At 43.5% G+C, this 18,788-nt stretch overlaps 1 protein-coding gene across 4 annotated transcripts in view; it reads right to left on the bottom strand.

The window, feature by feature from the left end:
• Alkbh3 (alkB homolog 3, alpha-ketoglutaratedependent dioxygenase) overlaps positions 1–14,611 on the bottom strand; it is a 33,044-nt gene extending 18,433 nt beyond the window's left edge. The window contains exons 1-7 of one of the 4 annotated variants that reach the window (XM_005364119.2): positions 14,369–14,611; positions 12,430–12,552; positions 12,038–12,135; positions 10,532–10,566; positions 8,119–8,166; positions 6,286–6,389; positions 4,630–4,718 (exon numbers count right to left, since the gene is read on the bottom strand). In XM_005364119.2, the coding sequence (XP_005364176.1) occupies positions 4,630–4,718; positions 6,286–6,389; positions 8,119–8,166; positions 10,532–10,566; positions 12,038–12,135; positions 12,430–12,484 (429 nt within the window). In that variant the 5' untranslated portion in view covers positions 12,485–12,552; positions 14,369–14,611. The other 3 variants (XM_013352616.2, XM_026787728.1, XM_026787729.1) reach the window with 3 other exon arrangements.
• Between the last annotated feature and the right edge of the window lie 4,177 nt (positions 14,612–18,788).

Below are 18,788 nucleotides of genomic sequence, written 5' to 3'. Positions count from 1 at the left end.
GAGGCTGAGGCAGGAGGATAGAGTTCAAAACTAGCCTGGGCCATACAGCAAGACCCTGTGTCCAGATAAATAAATATACCATTGGCAATTCATTCAAAATGCAACAGCAAATCTGCATAACTGCGTATGGAAAATGTAATTTCAATATAAAACTGTGGTGAGAGTGGCTCTGCTTTGCAAACAGTCTACACGGGAGGCAGCTGGCTCCCCTGCTTCTGCATTTACTCTGCTAACATTAGCGTACAGCCCTGTCAGAGAGCAGCTCGCTTTGTGACTGCATCCAAAGCTCAGCAGTGGCAGATCCCTTGAGGTAGCCCCACACAGGATCTGACACTATCTCAAACTTTTCTTATTTTTCCAGTGGTTTACATCAAAATCTGAAGGGATCTTTAACCTTGCATGGTTTTTGTCACCTGGGAGACAGCAGTCACTGAGTCACACAGACCTGCTAAACCTTCGCACATGTCACCACCCAGTCACGACACTGTAAATACTGTCACTGAGTTCACCAAACAAGTCTAGGTCATGGAAAAAGCCAGGTTCACAGTGATGGACGCTTAGTTTCCCCGGAGTCTGGTTTCCGCTTGGAAATTCAACTTTTATCATTGACAACAAACCCTGGCCACTGTTTTCACTAAAGTGAAACTAATTTCATTTACTGGTGAGGAAATATCAGTCAGATTCTCAGATCTGACAAAGAGGTCTGTTTGCCACCTGTTTTATATAAAAACAGTCTATGGGGAGAACAGCTTACAACTCAATCACACTCAGTTTCTTGGAGATACGCCTTCTGTATTCTTTCAGTTTTATCAAATGAACTACTACTAAGATGTACTTGAAATTAGTTTGTTTGGTTTTTTTTGTCTGTCTGTCTGTTTTTTAAGACAGGGTCTCTCTACATAGCTCTGGATATCTTGAAACTCTCTCTTTGTAGAACAGGCAGGCAGATCTCGAAGTAAAAGCACTCACCACTCAGGCCTGCATTAGTATTTTTATTTTTAATTGGAAAAAATTTAGATTTATTTTCACCTTGTGTTTATGTGTTTTATTTTATGAATCTGTTTTTGCTGGCATGAATGTATTGTACAATCTGTGTGCCTGGTGCTCAGAGTCAGAAGAGGGCATCAGATCTCTTAGAACCACAGTTACAGACGGTTGTGAGCAGCCATGAGCATAGGGAACTAAGTCCAAGTCCTCTACCATGAGCAACAAATGCTCTAAGCCTCTGAGCTATCTCTACAGTGCCTTATCTTTAACTGTTGAGATGACATTCTCTTATTGTGTGTGAACATGTGTGTGCACAGCACACGTGAAGGTCAGGGGACAATTTTACAGGAACCAGTTCCCCACTTCCTCCATGTGGGTTCATGGGATTGAACTCAGGTCACCAAGCTTGGGGGAGGGGCGGTCAGTGCCTTTGTCCACTGAGCCATGTTATGGGTGCTAAACTGAGCATTTTGAAAACCCTAGGTAGGAATGTGCTGCAGTGGGGGCACAGCGGTCACTGGCAGTTTGTTGGAGGTGCCCCCCCCATTCATCCATTTGCATTTCTATAGCATCAGAGCAATTGCTACAGTTACAAACACACACTCTTCGTACTGCTGTGAAAACAGTGCGGTACCTGCGAAAGCTTCCTGAACCCATGGAATGTGCTGCAGGAAGCTTCCAGAAGAGCCTGCAGTGACAGGATGGGCACTCAGAGGACAGTGCAGTCCTGAGTCCTGAGCCCCATCCCCGCCACAGAAGCACCGGCAGCACAGCAGTGTGAAGCCCGCATGAAAGCCACGCCTCTCTGTGCTTATCACATCACATCTACTAAGCAGAGGATTTAGAGAAGAAACAGAACTCAGGTCAACAGAGCAAAACAAGAAGGTTATTAAGTTGGCCCCTGTTCAAGAGAACAAATTCTAAAGTGAAATCCCAGCTACGGCACAAGCAAGCTGTGCTTCCTGCCCACCTCCCAGCTAGAATCTACCTTCACAGAGAAAAAGAAAAAGCAGATGCCTGAATTACACATCTAACAAAAAAACAAGAATGGAAAGAAGATGGCTCTAGAATGTGACTGTGAATCTCATTAGCACTTGCCTGACTCGCTTGGGACTCAACACTGTGACAACATCAAGTTTGCATTATGTTTCTAAGTGGTATATGGTTTTTTCTTGGCTATTTTTGGTAGTGAAGTATAGAGAAAGGGAGACATGGGATGGGTAATGGAGGACTAATTTAGACTCTAACCAACTCTCTAAATAGAGATCCTTTAGAACTGAATGTCTAAATTAAAATTAAGCGTCATCTTGCTGCTCAGTAAAGGCATTGTATCCTCAGGAGACATCTGAAGGAGTGGAGAACGCAGCTGTTTCTAGAGTGGATCAGTGACACAAAGGTGGGCCTGGGTCTCTAGAAAGGTCATGTCGGTGGGACTTGCAGCTGATTAAGTTTTAATCTACTTTATACATCAGGCCCAATATCATTCAAAGATAAACAAGTTTCAAGACCTACATCTAAAGCTGGGCATTGTGGTCATGCCTCTAACACTATGGAGGCTAGAATATCAGGATTTTGAGTTTGAACATCTTTAGCTAGAGAAATTTGAAGTCAGCCTATCTATCTAATGAGGCCTTGTCTCAAAATAAATGTATATATACTAAATACATTAGCAATAAACATACAAAATTCCATGATAGGATTATAATGAGACTCTTTTGTGTGCATGTGTTTGCACATGTATATGCTTAGAGACCAGAAGATAACGTCTAGTAGCATCCCGCAGGTACAGTCCGGCTCTTTCTTATTTTGTCTGATGCAGGATCTTTCACTTGCCTGGAATTCACCAAGTAGGCTAGACTAAGTGGCCAGTGAACTTCTCAGCACTGGGATTCCAAACAGTGCTCTTCCACCTGAGACTGGAAAGTGGGTCTCAACTCGGGTCCTCAGGCCTGTGCAGCAAGCACTTACTGGCTGAGCAATCTTCCTAGTTCTGTTCTGGCAATCTTAATGTCCAACAAGAGGCTTGCTTGAATAAATTAATGTAGTCAAAGACAATGAAATATTATATAGGCATTAAATCCATATAGAATATTTAAGACTTGTTAATGATATATAGTTAAGAGAAACAGATAATTTTTCATTTTTATTCATTTAAGGGGCTTTGGTTTGGTTTGGTTGGTTTATGTTTTGTGGTGCTAGGAACAAAACCCAGGGTCTTGTGCTGTTCAACCAAGCCACACCCAAGCCACTTTTGTTTTTCCAGAGAAGGGTTTATTTCAAACCCAGAAGCCCTCTTACATCTTCCTAAGTGTTGAGACTACAATTTCAATAAGGGTCAAAAAAGATTGTCAGTGAAAAAAATTCTTTTGAAAAATTGTTTTAAAAAATGACTCTAAAGTGAAAGACAATATCCAGGAAGGACCATGTGGCTTCTGTGTACTCTAAAAATGGTGGTTATTAAGCCCAGGAACTGCCCCCAACAGACACACAGCAATGTTGACCAAAAAGAAAGATGATTGAAAGACAAGCTGGAACAAAATGAAGAAGGACTTCCCCACAGCCTGTTTAGCTCCCAGCTTTGCAACTGTGGTCATGGACAAGCAGGTGATGAAGTGGGGGCAGCTTCTGTTGCCCAGGTCTCCAAGTCTACTCAGAGAGAAGGAGTTTCACACCTTCTGCAGTCACAGCCTGCAGCCTGCTCTAGGGAAGAGCCCCCATGGCAGCAGCCACCTCCTCTGTGCAGCCACACTGTGCTCATGTTGTACTGGGGACGTCAGCACACAGGACCTTTGTGCTTACATGTTGCTAGGGCTCTAAAACACGCCATACTTCTGTGTGTCCAAATGAATAAGCAAAACTCCACTTCTTCAAAGTCTCTTTCAGTAAAGCAGAACATTTTTGCTGAAGGCAAGAGTCCAAGAACTGAACTGGGAGCGCTTTCTTGGGCCTCGACTCTAGCCTTTGACAAGCTTATTTATAGACCAAAATATCTTTGTCTACTGACATGGATTTTTTTTTATGAGATAGGGCTTTAGTGTGTTGTTAAGGCTGGCCTTGAACTTATGATCACCCTGCCTTAGCTTCCTGAGTTGTAGGACTGCAGGCATGTTAGTACCATGACTGCCTAGCTATCATGGAAAGCTTCAAAAACAAAAGAAGCAGTAGAAACAAGGCCAAACAGCAGTAAGCTGGAAGTCTGGAAACTGTACCCACAGAATATAAATATAAATTTAACAAACCCCAGATTTTTTTTTTCACAAGTAACAACAGAGCTGAGAAATGGAAAGGTGCCCTACCCTCACTGGCCAGCTGTAGGGATGTGCTGCACAGCAAAACACGGCAGTGTTCGAGGGGTCGGGAGAGGCAGTTCATCCCAGACCCTGAGCAAAACACGGCAGTGTTCACACAGGAGGGGCGGAAGAGGCAGCTCATCCCCGACCCTGCACTCAGTCCCAATGCACAGTCCCAATTCCTCCTGTCCTCTGAGCTCACTTACAACCAGGAGCACAGAGGACGAGAAGCGGGCGGTTTCTGAGCCAGAGCACTTTCTGAAGCAGGAGCTGTCATATGCCTCTCTAGCGATGACTCTAGTACTCAACACTTAGACCAGAAAACCACATCAGTGACATCATTTCAACATACGTGAGGATTTGGCTCCATAGTGATTCTTGAGTAAGTGTAAGGAAGCTCTCCATACCATGCTGTAAGTCTTGGTTGCGGATAAGTTATATCTAAGAAAGAAAATACAGGGCTCTTGAGAAGGATGCCGTGGTAAGGTGTGCCCACACTGGAGGAGAAGTGTGAGGAACACAAGGAAGAGGAAGGCTGACCCAGTCCCTTCCTCAGGATATGGGAGGTGGCTAGCGGACGCTGGAGGGGCTACACAGGAAAGACATGCTGGCAGGGACAGCCTGGGCAACGGCTCTGGGGAGGGAAAGTGTATGATCTGTTTGTTTCAGTCACAGAAAAAAAAATCTCAAAAAGCAGAATATGGAGCCTGAGCCATGTGAAATGGATTTGTAGTAATAATCCGCTTGAAAAGCAAGAGAACCTAGTCATCTATATACGTCACGGCAACACTGCACATGCCCTTCTGATCTAAAACAGTGGAAGCAACTGTAACACCTGCTTTTGTCACACGTGGATGCTATCTACACTGTTTTAGAGAGGTCAGGGGCTACCATCTCTCCCCAACAGACATCGGTCACAACAACAAGATTAACACAGGACTGAGGACATGCAGCTCAGTAGTAGAACTTTCTAAACCTCTAAGACTGCATAAAGCCTTGCATTTGAACCCAGAATTGCTGAAAAAAGGAGTCGGGGGAGCCAGTGTTCACTAAAGGACACACACACACACACACACACACACACACACACACACACACCAGTAGGCATTCTGTTAAGCAAGTATCATGCATCATTTTAATTTATTTAATTAACATGAATCTTATAATTTATATACTATTAGATAAATTTTAAAGATAAGAAAACCTAGAATTACAGAGCCTCTGAACTGTAATTTGCTCAAAATTAACAATTACTTGGAACGCTAAAGCAAGCACCCAAAGCCACACTGTGAAAACTTCTAGAGTAGGGAAGGCTTACTTAAAAAAGCTCCTATTCTGACACCCGTGTTTAAAAAAAAAAAAAAATGAAGCCAGTTCACATGCACTTTGTGTCTTTCTTCACAAACAATTCAAACTGGCTCCAAGTCCTAGGGAAGGAGCTTATGTCAGAGCACAGACGCCTCCTAGTGGCCATGTGAGGTAGCACAGGCATTGCAGGAGCAAGGAGAGCAACAGTAAGGGGCAGATCAGAGTAAGGTAATCAATGGTGCTGCACCTTCACAAGCTCAGGAGAGGGGACATTGAAACTGAAGGAGACTGGCTGACTCCAGTGAAAGGAATGAGAAAACACAAAGTCAGTAAGTAGGACTTCAGTAAAATGTGTGCCAAATGGATTAGCAAAAAGAAAGCTCTGGAAACTTCTATAAAGAAGGAACAAGCACCATCAGAATAGAGAAGCAGTTAAAGCGAAAGGGAGGGCATGTCAGCCACAGGCCAGCTAGCCAGGCTTTCTTGGCTCTCTGAGCTCTTGCCTCTCTCTTGTCCACTCTCCCTGACCTCTGGGTCTCTGCTGGGCATGACTTCTGCCCGGCACACTAATTCCTGTTTGTCCCTTAGGGAGTCTTGGCTTTTATCCTGTTTGAGACCAGCTATGTTAAGCCGATGCGGGGAACTGCAAACATCTGAACAGGGACTGTGCAGCAGCAACTGTGCCCAGAGGCCTGCTTACCCTCTTTGATGCCCATCCTCTGTTTCCAGGGGACATCCTGACAGAGGCGCTCCAGTATCCAGTCAGCTTCCTTCAAGTCCACGAAGCCAGGATATAAACACACCCTTAATGCAGAGAGAGCGGTCATTAGCGGAACTACACAGAAAAGGCAGACTGAATACCGGCAGAGTTGACTAGACTTTCACTTTAAAGGGCAGATGGAGCTATTTTCCTTCCATATGATCTTCACATAAAATAACACACTCCATTTATGGCACCACTGAAGACACACGGCCGTAAGAGGGACACACGAGGCTTTCTAGAGTTCTGCTTCAAACAGTGTTCAAGATACTTTTCTGTCCCGAAGAGAGGGGACAGAGAGCACCAGCATGGCTGTGTTTGGAAACATTGGACAGGCACTTAATGTCCCTCAGTTTCCAAAAGTGTAACCTAAAGATGACATCCATTTCATAAGGTCACTATGAAGAGGAACTAGTAAAACGTAGAGGTCAAAAACTATTTTTTTAAAACTATATCCATTAGAAGACAGAGACTACCATGGCAATCAAAACAAACATACCCAAATGAGGTTTCCTTTTACTAAATACATTCTCATCCTGTTACAGATTCAGCTGAAAAAGTCATTTTGTATCTCTTCCCTAAGAAAAGTCTAGAAGTGCACTCTCCTGCAGTCTTGACAACAACAAGCCCTCAGAAGGTGCATGTGAGTTAGAAGACCCAGAGACCATCTAAAGCTACCTAGTTAACACAAGACCTGGCTGACCAGCACAACACAGCTGGTCGTGCACACTGGCTGAGAAAGTCTTGCTTCAAAGGGCAGTGTCTCAGATAGATGGCTGGTTTGCTTTGTTGTTACTGTTTTTGTTTCTTGTCAACCTGACACAATCAAGTGCCATTCGGGAAGAAGAATCCCAACTGAGGACTTGCTTCCGTCAGACTGGCCAGTAGGTGAGTCTGTGAGGGTTTTGTCTTGACTGACAATTGGGGTGGGAAGGCCCAGCTTGCTGTGGGCAGTACCATCCCTGGTCAGATGGTCCTGGGGTGGCTAAGACAACAGATTAACCCAGGAAGAGCAAGTCAGTAAGCAGCATTTCTCCATGGCCTCTGCTTCTGCTCCTGCCCGACTTCTGTGACCCGAGAGTTGGAAGGTGGAGCCATCCCTTCCCTTCCCACATTGCACTCAGGAATCGTATTGAGCACAGCAATAAAAAACAAAGATTGGGAGACTCCAAAAGGGGTTTAAACAGTAGCCACACCAGCCAGTTTTACAGGGTGCTCTATATCCAGAAAAGGATCCTGTTAAGCAACTTTCATTTGTCATTTCTGATGTAATTGTTTATCTCATTGGTTTATGGTGACAGTTAATATATTGTGCATTAAAATATTTTTAAATAGTGACTACACGTAATATATATATAACTTTACCTTCTTATATATATTTAATATATATTTAACTTAATATATATTTAACTTTACCTTCAATTCACTTTAATGTGGCAATGTAACACTATATAATGAATATATACATAGTTCATGAAGTGCAGCAATAAATAATGAAGCACTCACGAAAGACTGGAGCCAGCTCTGGCACTAAGCTACTGTGAGTGGCGGGGGTGCAGGAAAATGACTGTCTCTCTGGGCTTGGCTTCCTCGTGAGACTGTGGTCACAACAGTTGCTCTAACAGTCAGAAGCTGTGAAAATGTTCTGATGCTAGAAAGAGTTTGTAAAAAGGAGGTATTACCCGAGTCTTGTTCCTTAATAAGGAGAGGACAATTTCAAGAGCCTATAACTCAGTGACAGCTGCAGTCACGCACCAATGAGGAGTCACCTACCTCGACACACCTGTGGGTGACAGGCTGATTTCATGCACTCCCTCCCTGCTAAAGAAGCAGAGGAAAAGCATGTGTCAGTGTGAGGTAATGGAATCCACCCTGTTTGTGCCCTCCCACGGCCCTGACTCGTTAGGATTGGTTACCTTTAGAGAACACTAGGAGGGGGGCATAATCCCCACCCTCCTCCTCAACTGCTAGACAAGGGGCAAAATGGTGGCACATCATTAATGGTACTGGGAACAGAACCCCAATGGGATCAGGCCATGGGGACAAAAGCGGGAGATAATAACCTCTGACTCTACCCCTCTAGGTTTCATGCATGATTTAGGCTGATAGGATCCAAGAACCTATCACCAATGGAGAGTTTAGAATGAGGACTAGAGCCCAGGGGGCAAGTGCACACACCTCAACACCTAGAGCATCTGTTACTTTCAAAGACAAATGTCTAGTGAGTTCTTCCTCTGGGTAGAACTCCTTCAGTGTCCCCATCACTGCATTCATGGTCCTTGAGACCTAGACCTCTCTTCTGACGACTCCCACAGAGCCACCATCCTCAGCAGCAACCGCTTGCATTCCTTTACTACACACTATAGGAGTTTCCAGCCCATGTTTCTGTACACAGGAATACTTCCCTACCGGCCAGCAGCCCCTATCCAACTCACCTCCCAGTCTGGTGCAAGGAAAGCTTCTCACTTCCCCTACAAAAATCTCACTGCACCTCACCTCTAAAACTTCCCTGACCATTAATTTGTGCCAGTAACATGACCCATCTCACCCTGTGCCAGTATTAGATCTTATGTACAAAATTACAACTTGTTTAAATGTCTATTCTATTTGTTAGATGTGGGTCTTTTAAGGGGCAAAGAGTGGCTTATTCTCACACTTTACACACAGTGGATGGGTGATAAAAGCTTGCTGAATGCTGGGCAGAGGTGGCACATGCCTTTAAGTATTTGGGATGCAGAGGCAGACAGACACATCTCTGTAAGTTCAAGCCCAGCCTGGTCAGCAGAGCAAATCCCAGGACAGGATCCAAAGTTACAGAGAAACCCTGTCTCAAAAAATAAAAACCAAACCAAACAAACAAAACTTGCTGAATTTAATCCAGTGTGGAAAGGTGTGAAACACAGACATACAGGTGCAAGTTTCATGGCAGAAAAGCAACAGAGCACACAGATCATTTACTACTTTAAAGGTTTTCCTATCACCTCTCTCAGGGGCCAGTGGTTCCTGACCTCTGGCACTAGGCTCCTAGGCAGCTGAATGAGCACAGCTAGCATTTATTTCCCAAGGACCACATTCTACTACGGAAGTTGTCCAAATAGATTCCGAGGATATAAATACTGTGCTTTAATGAGATATACAGAACTGTATGTAGAAACTCTCTCACTCCAAACATGGAGCACATTTCTGGGAACTGGCAAACAAAGCCTAGGCAAGTTAACTTCGGACACAGCAAGGCTGAGCCCCAAACACCTAGGGAGAGATGCTGTGACATTTCCCTCGACTTGCAAACTTACGACTGCATCGTTCCTTTTAATCCCAACTGTAATGGTTTCATGGCTTTGTTCTCTCTACCACCAAAGGAGGCGATACTGCATAGGTACCGTTCAAACAGTCAAAGACTAGTAGACCTAAGCTGGATTTAAGTGACTTTACTACTAGTCCTTAACATACAAAGAAGAAAATCAAATTCTAGAGAGATGGAAAGAACTCAGGACTAGTTATATAGCTAACTAGTTGCAAAGATGGGTCTAGATAATTACTGAAATTATGTTGATATTTGTGTTTCAAATTCTTGTAAAACCAGTCTACAAATATCTTTATAGCATAATAGACTGCTCATAGGCAAGAACATCCATCTGATGGTAATTGCTAACATAAAAGTATAGCTCATACTGATAGTTTATTTACATCAGGTGGAAAGTGAGAGGCAGGAAAAAAGAAGCCAATATATCTCACACCTGCTTTGGAAAACATTCCAGACACAAATGAATACAAGAGGAACATTTAACATTGCTTAAATTGCTCAGCACCAAGCCCATGGTTTTAGTACATGGGATGCAGGGTCATCTAGTTCACAGCAGTTTTCATAAGGACTGCTAGCAAAAGGGCACTCAAGGCTTCCCAACAAGCCAGGCTGCAGTGACTCAGGACAATGTCTTTTCTGTACCCAGTCTACCCTTCCAGAAACCAATGAAACGGGGCCAGGAAATCAACCCCAGAGTTAGAATTGAATGTGCAGAGATCTTGCTGTGTTTTCTATACCATCGGTAAACCCAGGAAGTCTCCTCAAAAGATCAAGTTCAACGACTGAGGTAGACTATTCCTTCCAGCCATGTTCTTTTTAAAGGGAAAGTCATCGAGGGAAAGACCCTGGCCATGCACTTCACTGTGGGCAATGCTTACTTACTCAATCACTCTGGGCTCTGGGACTGTACGCACAACCTGCAAGGAAACAGGCAGATCTGAACTCGGGGATGGTTCCCAAGGGTCAAGAATAGCACATACCTCTCATTTCTAGCCAAAACAAGGCAGGTTTACACCTATCCTCTTTCCATCCCACCACCACTACCCCAACAAAGCATTGTTCCTGCAGTTCCTAGAACTATGTCACACTGGCCAGATGACCGAAAATGTGATACAATTAGAACTAGTCAACTTTCCCGTTAGCCGGACACTCTGCAGAAACCTTTTATTAATAAAAAAGACTTTTTCTTAAAGTAGAAGATACATTCTAAGAGGAGTTTTGATAATTATTATATCAGCAGTTCTCAACCTGTGAGCCATGACCTCTTTGGGAGGTGAACGACCCTTTCACAGGGGTCGCCTAAGATCATGGAAAAACACAGATATTTACATTAGAATTCCTAACAGCAGCACAGTTATGAAGTAGCAATGAAATAAGAGTATGGTTGAGGCCACCACAACAGGATGATTGTATTAAAGGGCTGCAGCATCAGGAAGGTTGAGAACCGCCCATCTATATGATTGTTACTATACCAAGATCCCTAACTTTTACACTGTATTTTTTTCATTTTATTATTCTTTTAAGTGAAGGGGCTGAGGAGATGGCTACAAAAGCATGAGAGACTAAACTCAAATTCTCCACACCATGTAAATGCTGAGTGGGTGCAGAGGCTTATCTGCAATGCAGAGCTCGGGAGGTGGAGACAGGGAACTCCCAGGGCAGGCCAGCTCATTAGAACATTCTGTATTCAGCTGAGACCCTGATGGATATAATGTGGGGAACAATTGAGGGCAATACCTGATGTCGACCTCTGGCCTCTACACACAAGTCTATAGGCACACACACATGTGTACCCATACATATAAACATGCATTTGCATAACACACACATGAAAATAAAAAAAGAACTGGGAGTTACTTCAAGAGAGAGCACTTGCCTAGCATACGTAAGACTCTGGGCTTGATCCCCGCCCTGCAATGCCTTTGTCCCCCCAAAACTGAGTCATCTATGTTTTTTACATTTATTTCCTATGGGGTTGGGGGCTAAAAAAAACCAGGCATTTTGGTATAATCACTGAAATTTCAGAAGGATTTTCTGTAACAATTCTGAAGAGAACATCATTATAGAACTGTTAGATCTTAGCTAGATAATGCAAGCTCTTGTCACAGTATACCATGAAGCGGTAGCCATGGTACAGCTTCCCTGCCTCTCCCCCCCCAAAAAAGACAGAGGGTTTGGAGGGAAACATGGCTATGCAATGAGGGCAGAATACAAAGAATCTTCAGGCAGATAAGAAAACCAAAATAGTTCACATTTCATTATTATTAGACTCCTTTTGTTCTGCTACTCTTAAGTACACCCATTCAGCCACCGCTGGGGCACTGGCTCCAGAAACCCAGCTTTTGTAAGCACATCTCTGTTACCACTGAAGGAGAAACAGCAGTTTACCAGCTGAGGCTCTTTGAACACAAACTCTCTGTCAGGCAGCTGCTTCCTCCTCCAGGCCTGCCCCGGTGTCTGGGGAAGATGGCTCCTACCAGTAGTAGCTGAAACAAGAGAGAAGGGCCTCAAACAAGAGCCGATAAACCTCCCTGAAGATGACTTGTGACCCCAAAATGTAATTGGCAAGGCAACAACCAGGCTCCACCCACGCTGAAGGTACTGACTATACAGGAGAAGCCAAGTTAATGCCCTTAGCTCACCATCGACCAGATCAGACAAATGCCAGGTATTTCTAAAGAAAACTGTGAACAACCAGAATGGGCGTTCATTACAGAGCAAAGGGTAAGAACAGGACGATGGCGGCTGTCCACATCCACACAGTCCCTGCAGGTTCTTGCCTGGCGGAGCAGCCCAGGCTCCCTGTACTCGGGCTCGCCGTCTTTTGTCATCCATATTGAACACAAAGCTTTCTGTTCTGAGATTTCAGATTTCATTCCTGAGTCAAACCATGGGATGGTTACCTGTGTTCAAAAAGAAACGAGTGCTTTATTAAAGACTGTGAGAGCCTGGCCTCCTAACGGGTAATTAAAGCCTTTTGGTCAGAAGAGACAGCACAACAGCAGATAGAGTTCCTACATAAAGTCAACTGTCAGAAGCTGACTCACTTGGACTGCTGGCTATCACAGCACTTTCTCAGTAGGCAGTCAGTCTATCACACATAGACTGTGCTATTCATATTAGTCTCAAGAGCAGAACACGCCCCTTAGTCCTTAACACGAATATTGAAAAACAGGCCAAGTCAGGTGTGGCAGTGCTTGCTTTTAGTCCCAACTCTCAGGAGCCAGAGGCAGGAGATCTATGTGAGTTCCAAGGCCAGTCTGCTCTACAGAGTTCCAGGACAGTCAGGGCTACCCAGAGAAACCCTGCTTCAAAAGCCGGAAAAAAAAGAAAACGTCAAGACCCAGCTTCCTCGTGCATTACTGCTTACACTGGTTATATGAGCGTCCCCAGAAGTTTTAAAAGTAGACATGACAGAGGAACCAGAAGGACTTTGGCCAAGTGTAAGAGAAGCACAAACAGGCAAATCCTACATGACCTCACACATAAAGACTGAAGAAAGCTGAGGCCCTAAGAGTAGAACGTGATTCCTTGTGACTAGGGAAGGGGGCTAAATGGGAAAAAGGACACTGTGGATCCAAAGTACAAAGATTCATTTGGACAAGGTGAGTTTTACTGATCTACTGCATGAACAATAACCATAAACACCAAATCCTGGGTATTTCATAGTTACAAAGAGTAGATTTTAAATATTTCTGTCACAAAATGGCATGTGAAGTAATAAATGTATTCATTTTGTGCTCTTTCTATATCACAAGCATGTATCAAAACGTCACAGTATCCCATAAATACATACAAGAATTTGTCCACTAAAATTAAATTTAAATTAAAATCTAAAATATTCATATCCCACTTTCAAAACCATGATTTAGGAAAGATTTCATTTCTATGCTTATAACAAGCAGAGAAAGGTAAGATGCTAATATATATGGGGAGCAGGGGTTTAGTGACTTACAAAGTCACTCAGAGAAATCAATACCGACTAAAAGTTCAGCTTTTATCAAGGCTCAGCCTTAAGCTAATCAAATCCCGTACATTTTCGCCAACTAATTATACCCTGTGGCAAATACAGAATACAGGAGGGTCGGGACACATATTCTGAATTTATGAGCCACTTCTTTAGGTCTAGGAAAGCTTCAAGTTCCCAAAGAGAACACAGTTATATTAACGCTCAGCCTACAGATCCCCAAGCCCCATCTCCTAGACCTTCTGATCCACAAGAGTAGACCTGGGTTCGGGACTCCATGCTTATAAATCTCCTTAGGTGATAAGAAGTATGGTTTACCAGCACACTCCTGTAATCTCAGCATCCAGGAAGCCTGAGTTAAATATTGAGAGCCTGTCTCATCAACAACAATCTATATCAGGTAGAGACACGAAGAGGCTGTCAGCTGCCCCAAAGCGTTAATGAAATGATCAAATCCAACTCTCCAGCCAAGCGAAATGTGCGAAGGAAGCCCTCATCTCCGAGGTCTTAAAGGCATAAGACGAGGGTTAGCGGGGGTCCCCAAAGGCCTCTGACCAGCGCACCTTGCTGCTCATTCACACAGGAGCGATGTCATTCGTCTAGGGCAACTGCTGAAAATCAAAATTCTCAGAGCCGTCTGAGACTTAGTCTGTGGAGTCCCTGCCACCCTGGCACCCAAAGCTTGAAACCCGTAAGAAGAACAAGGGCTCTGGCGGTAGCGGGAACTTGCTTTGAATGCAGATCTGTCCCACCTGCAAACACCGCGCCAACTGACGTTACCATCTGAGCTGGAGCCAGCACCGCTCTCGGGGTTGGGGTAAAGAACAGCAGGGAACAGCCTGCTGATATGACGGGGAAGCTGGGCTCCTTTCCCTAATTCAGACCGACTCCCTTCCAGCCGGTGGCCTAGGAGCAGTCCTCACACGCGCCGCAAGCCAGGGCTGGGCGCGCGGGACCGAGCCGGCTGAGCTTGCGGAAACTTCCCAGCTTTCCCGACGCTGGGGAACCTTCAGCGTGAGGCACCAGCTCCTGTAACGCCCAACCACAGGCCGCGCTGTCACCTACTTCCTCTTACGTTAAACATTGCCGCCGCTTCCGGTGTGTACCCCGGAGTCCGGGTCACCCCATATTCCTGGTGCCTAGAGGGCCGGGTCGAGATGCTGAAGGGAACCACATTAGAATTGTGGACAGGCGCGGGGGTTTAAGACGGCCAATGTGAGGAGGAGGTAGGAATGAAGATGAGTCTCCAAGGCCTATATCCCCACGACGGAAGCTCCCGAAACTAGTGCTGGCATCTTTGGTTTGTTGTGGAAAGAGCAACCATAGTATTCCGGAACTTGGTGGACGGACCTGGGAGTTGGAAGGACTCGGATCATAGTGTGTTCAGCCATAGAATTCCCAAGTGCTCCATTTCCTTTTTAAATGATCATAGCTCCTGTTAGTGGGATTAAATAAGATCGAAATATCTAGAACACTATATAAATTTAATTATTCAAGATGGCTCAAAGTGTCTCCTCATGCATCCGACCTCTTGAAAAGCATCTTTAAAGTTAAGCCCTTGTATCTTACAACGTAACAGTACTAATTGTAGTACTGAATTAAATATTTTCTGAAAGCTATTCTCTAAAATTTAACCAAGCATGATCATTGCCACAATCTTTGAAATAAGCCTGATACCTTAAGAGTAGCAATAATGACCTTTTAAGGAAACCCTCCTCTGACTAAGAGAATAGAATCACGGTCCTGGGGAGACCTAGCCTTTCTATTGGTTTGTGTCAATTACCTGGCCAAAGGACTGCCCCTAGGAAGGAAGGCTTGCTGTAAGCAACGCTAAAGAGATAAGCGACTTTAATAAAGTCCTTTAATGAGATACTGTGCTTCACCCCTCTGAATTCCCAACCTCTACCACAGTCTCTTACAGAACATGGGCATAAACAAACATAGCTTTCTTTTTTCTTGCTCTTTCTGCTCTAAGCATGCTTCCTGTCACACTTCAGGCTTCCCCCAAAATTACGTGCTTCTTTAATGCTTCTCTTCTGCCGTGGTCTCCCCTCCCCATTCTCCATTATCTTCCTCTGAGCCCTGCTGAGATTTACAACTCACCTGCCCTCAGGTGTTTTTTTTTTTTTTTTTTTTTTTTTTTTTTGTTTTTTTTTGTTTTTTTGTTTTTTTTTTTTCCAGGCAGGGTTTCTCTGTAGCTTTGGAGCCTGTCCTGGAACTCCCTTTGTAGACCAGGCTGGCCTCGAACTCACAGAGATCCACCTGCCTCTGCTTCCCGAGTGCTGGGATTAAAGGCCGGCTCAGGTGTTTTTCTTTTAAACTAATAAATTGTCCTTGAACTTTTTGAGTCCATTCTTAAATTCTTTTCCTAATGAGACTAAAACACTAGGAGGCAACCACAATTCCCCGGTATTGATACTAAATAGTGCTTGGCTGTAGCAAGCTCAATGTTCCTGAAACAATGTACTGATATTGCTGCCAATTTCAAGTACAATTTTCAGTGCATCTATTTTTTTGTTATACTCTGTGACATTGAGAGAAAAATGATTTATCCCAGAACTGAAAAGAGAGGCAGCTGGATTGTGATTTTTACTGTTTTTTTCTCCATCACCTAGTAATCATTAGATGCCTGCTTCTGGCTCAGGAACACTTGATACATCTCCTAAAGGGTGTTATTTCTTTCTTTTTGATGATTATAGTTTTTGAACTGCAATAGAGATTCCTGGAATGAAGTGCTTCTGAAAATACTGATTAGCATCTAGTCAGCCTCTAATGGAATGTTTTAAATAATCAGCCCATGACCTGTTGGCATCTGAAATCACAGCACTTTCTTTCGTTTCTTTTATAATATATTATTTAAAACAATTTTTTAAATTAAAATTTAAATATATTTTGTGATAGTTTTCCCATCTCCAAAGTCCTTCCAAATTCTTTCCTCATCCCTGCCCACCCAGCTTTAAGTTCTTTCTCAAAAAACAGAAACTTAATACAAACAAAACCCCCCAAAACAAAAATAAACCAACACCAACAAAACAAAACAAACAAACCCACCCAACTGTAGCCAAATAAAAGCAAACAAAACCTGTAGGGCCCATAATATATTGGTTAACTATCACTGAACATGAGTGTTTGATATACCCATTGTCACTTTATTGGAGAAAATAGACTTTCTTTCTCCCAGCAAGTATAAATGATAGCTCAGTTGTTAACCTTTATCCTAGTGGCTATGTTTCATCCATCCATCCATTCATCCATCCAACCATCCATTCATTCTTTTGTGTGTGTGTGTGGGGGGGGTGTTTCACTACATACAACAAAATGAAATATAATAAAACAAAAACTTTCACATGGAAGTTGGACAAGACAAACCAACAGAAGGAAAAGGACCTAAAAAAAAACCCACAAGAACCAAAGACCCACTCAGGAATCCCCTAACACTAAACTGGAAGCAATAATATACACACAGAGGACCTGGTACTGACGTGGACAGTTCCTGCCTGTGCTGCTCTAGTCTCTGTGAGTTCATACAATCTTTGATCATGTTGGTTTAGAAGACCTTGTTTTCTTGGTGTCCTCCATCCCCTCTGGTTGTTACTCTTTCCACCTTCTCTTCTGCAGGGTTCCCCAAGGTCTTCAGGGATGGATTTGAAGGAGATATTCCATTTAGGACATCCAAAGTCTCTCACTCTCTTCATAATGACTGTCTGTGGGTCTCCCTCTGTATTTGTTCCCATCTCTGCAAAGGGAAGCTTCTCTAGTGATGGCTGAACACAGGCACTGATCTATGAGTATAGCAGAATATCATTAGGAGTCATTTTATCTCTACACTTATTTTCTTTTCTTAGGCCAGTATTAGGTTCACCAGAGGTTCCCAGGATATCTAGTCTCAGGTTCTTGGTCACCATCTCATGGGGTGGACCTTAAGTCAGTTCAGGTACAGGTTAATTACTCTTACAAGCTCTGTGCCACCATTGCCCTAGCAAATTTTTTAGGTTGTGGCTGGCTTGATGTTTACCCTTTGCTTTTGATAGCCTGCAGGGTACCTTTCTGTACCAGAGATGCTGAAATGTAGGGGTGAAGGCTCACTGTAGATACCAGATCAACATCTCCATGTCCAGTGAGTTGTGTAGGCATTGTCTTCAGCAATGGGGTCTTGCTGTCAGTTTGTGGAGAACACCCTATAGTCTTGGCAACAGTTTGAGTTATTTGGGGATTCCCATTGGGCCCTGTTAGCCAACAACTCAATTAGATGTAACCACTTCTCAGTACTGGAAGCTTTGTTGCTAACAAAAGATGGCAAATTGAGGTTCTATCTCCCCCATAATTTGGAAATTTCATTTAGATCACCTTCATATATGTATATATTTTAGGAAAATTTTACTGTATTAGGTTTCCATTCTGCCCCTTGAATGCCCCATAAGTTTTCAGTCTCTTTCTATATTCCCTTCCATAGTCATTTCTTCCTGTCTCTACTTGACCTTCATATTCCAGCCCTCCCCCGTTCATCCATAACTATATATTCTATTTCTCTTTCCTAGTGATATCTATCTGTTCCTTCTAGTTCCTTAATCTATATCCACCATCTGTGGTTCTATGGATTGCAGCCTGGTTATAATGGGTGTAACAGTTAATATCCACATATAAGTGAATATAAACCATATTTGTCTTTCTTTCTGGATCTAGGATAACTCACGCAGGATGATTTTTTTTCTAGTTTCATCTATTTGCCTGCATATTTCATGATGTCATTTTATAATGGCTGAGTAATACTTCATGTTAAATGTACCACATTTTCTTAATCCATTATTCTGTTGAGGGACATTTAGGTTGTTTCCAGTTTCTGGCTATTATGAACAGAGCAGCAATGAACATGGTTGAGCAAGTGTCTTTGTGGTAGGATGAAGTATCCTTTAGGTACATGCCCAAGAGTGGTATAGCTAGGTCTAAGGTAGACCAGTTCCCATCTTCCTAAGCAGCCACCACACTGATTTACACAGTGGCTGTAAGAGTTTGCATCCCCACTCACAATGGGTGACTGTTCCTCTTACTCCATATCTTCACCAGCATAAGCTGCCACTTGTTATATTGGTCTTAGCTATTCCAACAAATGTAAGATGAAATCTCAAAGGAGTTTTGATTTGAATTTCCCTGATAGCTAAGAATATTAAACAT

The sequence above is a fragment of the Microtus ochrogaster genome (genome assembly GCF_000317375.1).
Source record: "Microtus ochrogaster isolate Prairie Vole_2 chromosome 14 unlocalized genomic scaffold, MicOch1.0 chr14_random_1, whole genome shotgun sequence".
In the NCBI taxonomy this organism is placed as follows: Eukaryota; Metazoa; Chordata; class Mammalia; order Rodentia; family Cricetidae; genus Microtus; species Microtus ochrogaster.
This window is presented reverse-complemented; position numbering and strand designations above follow the sequence as displayed.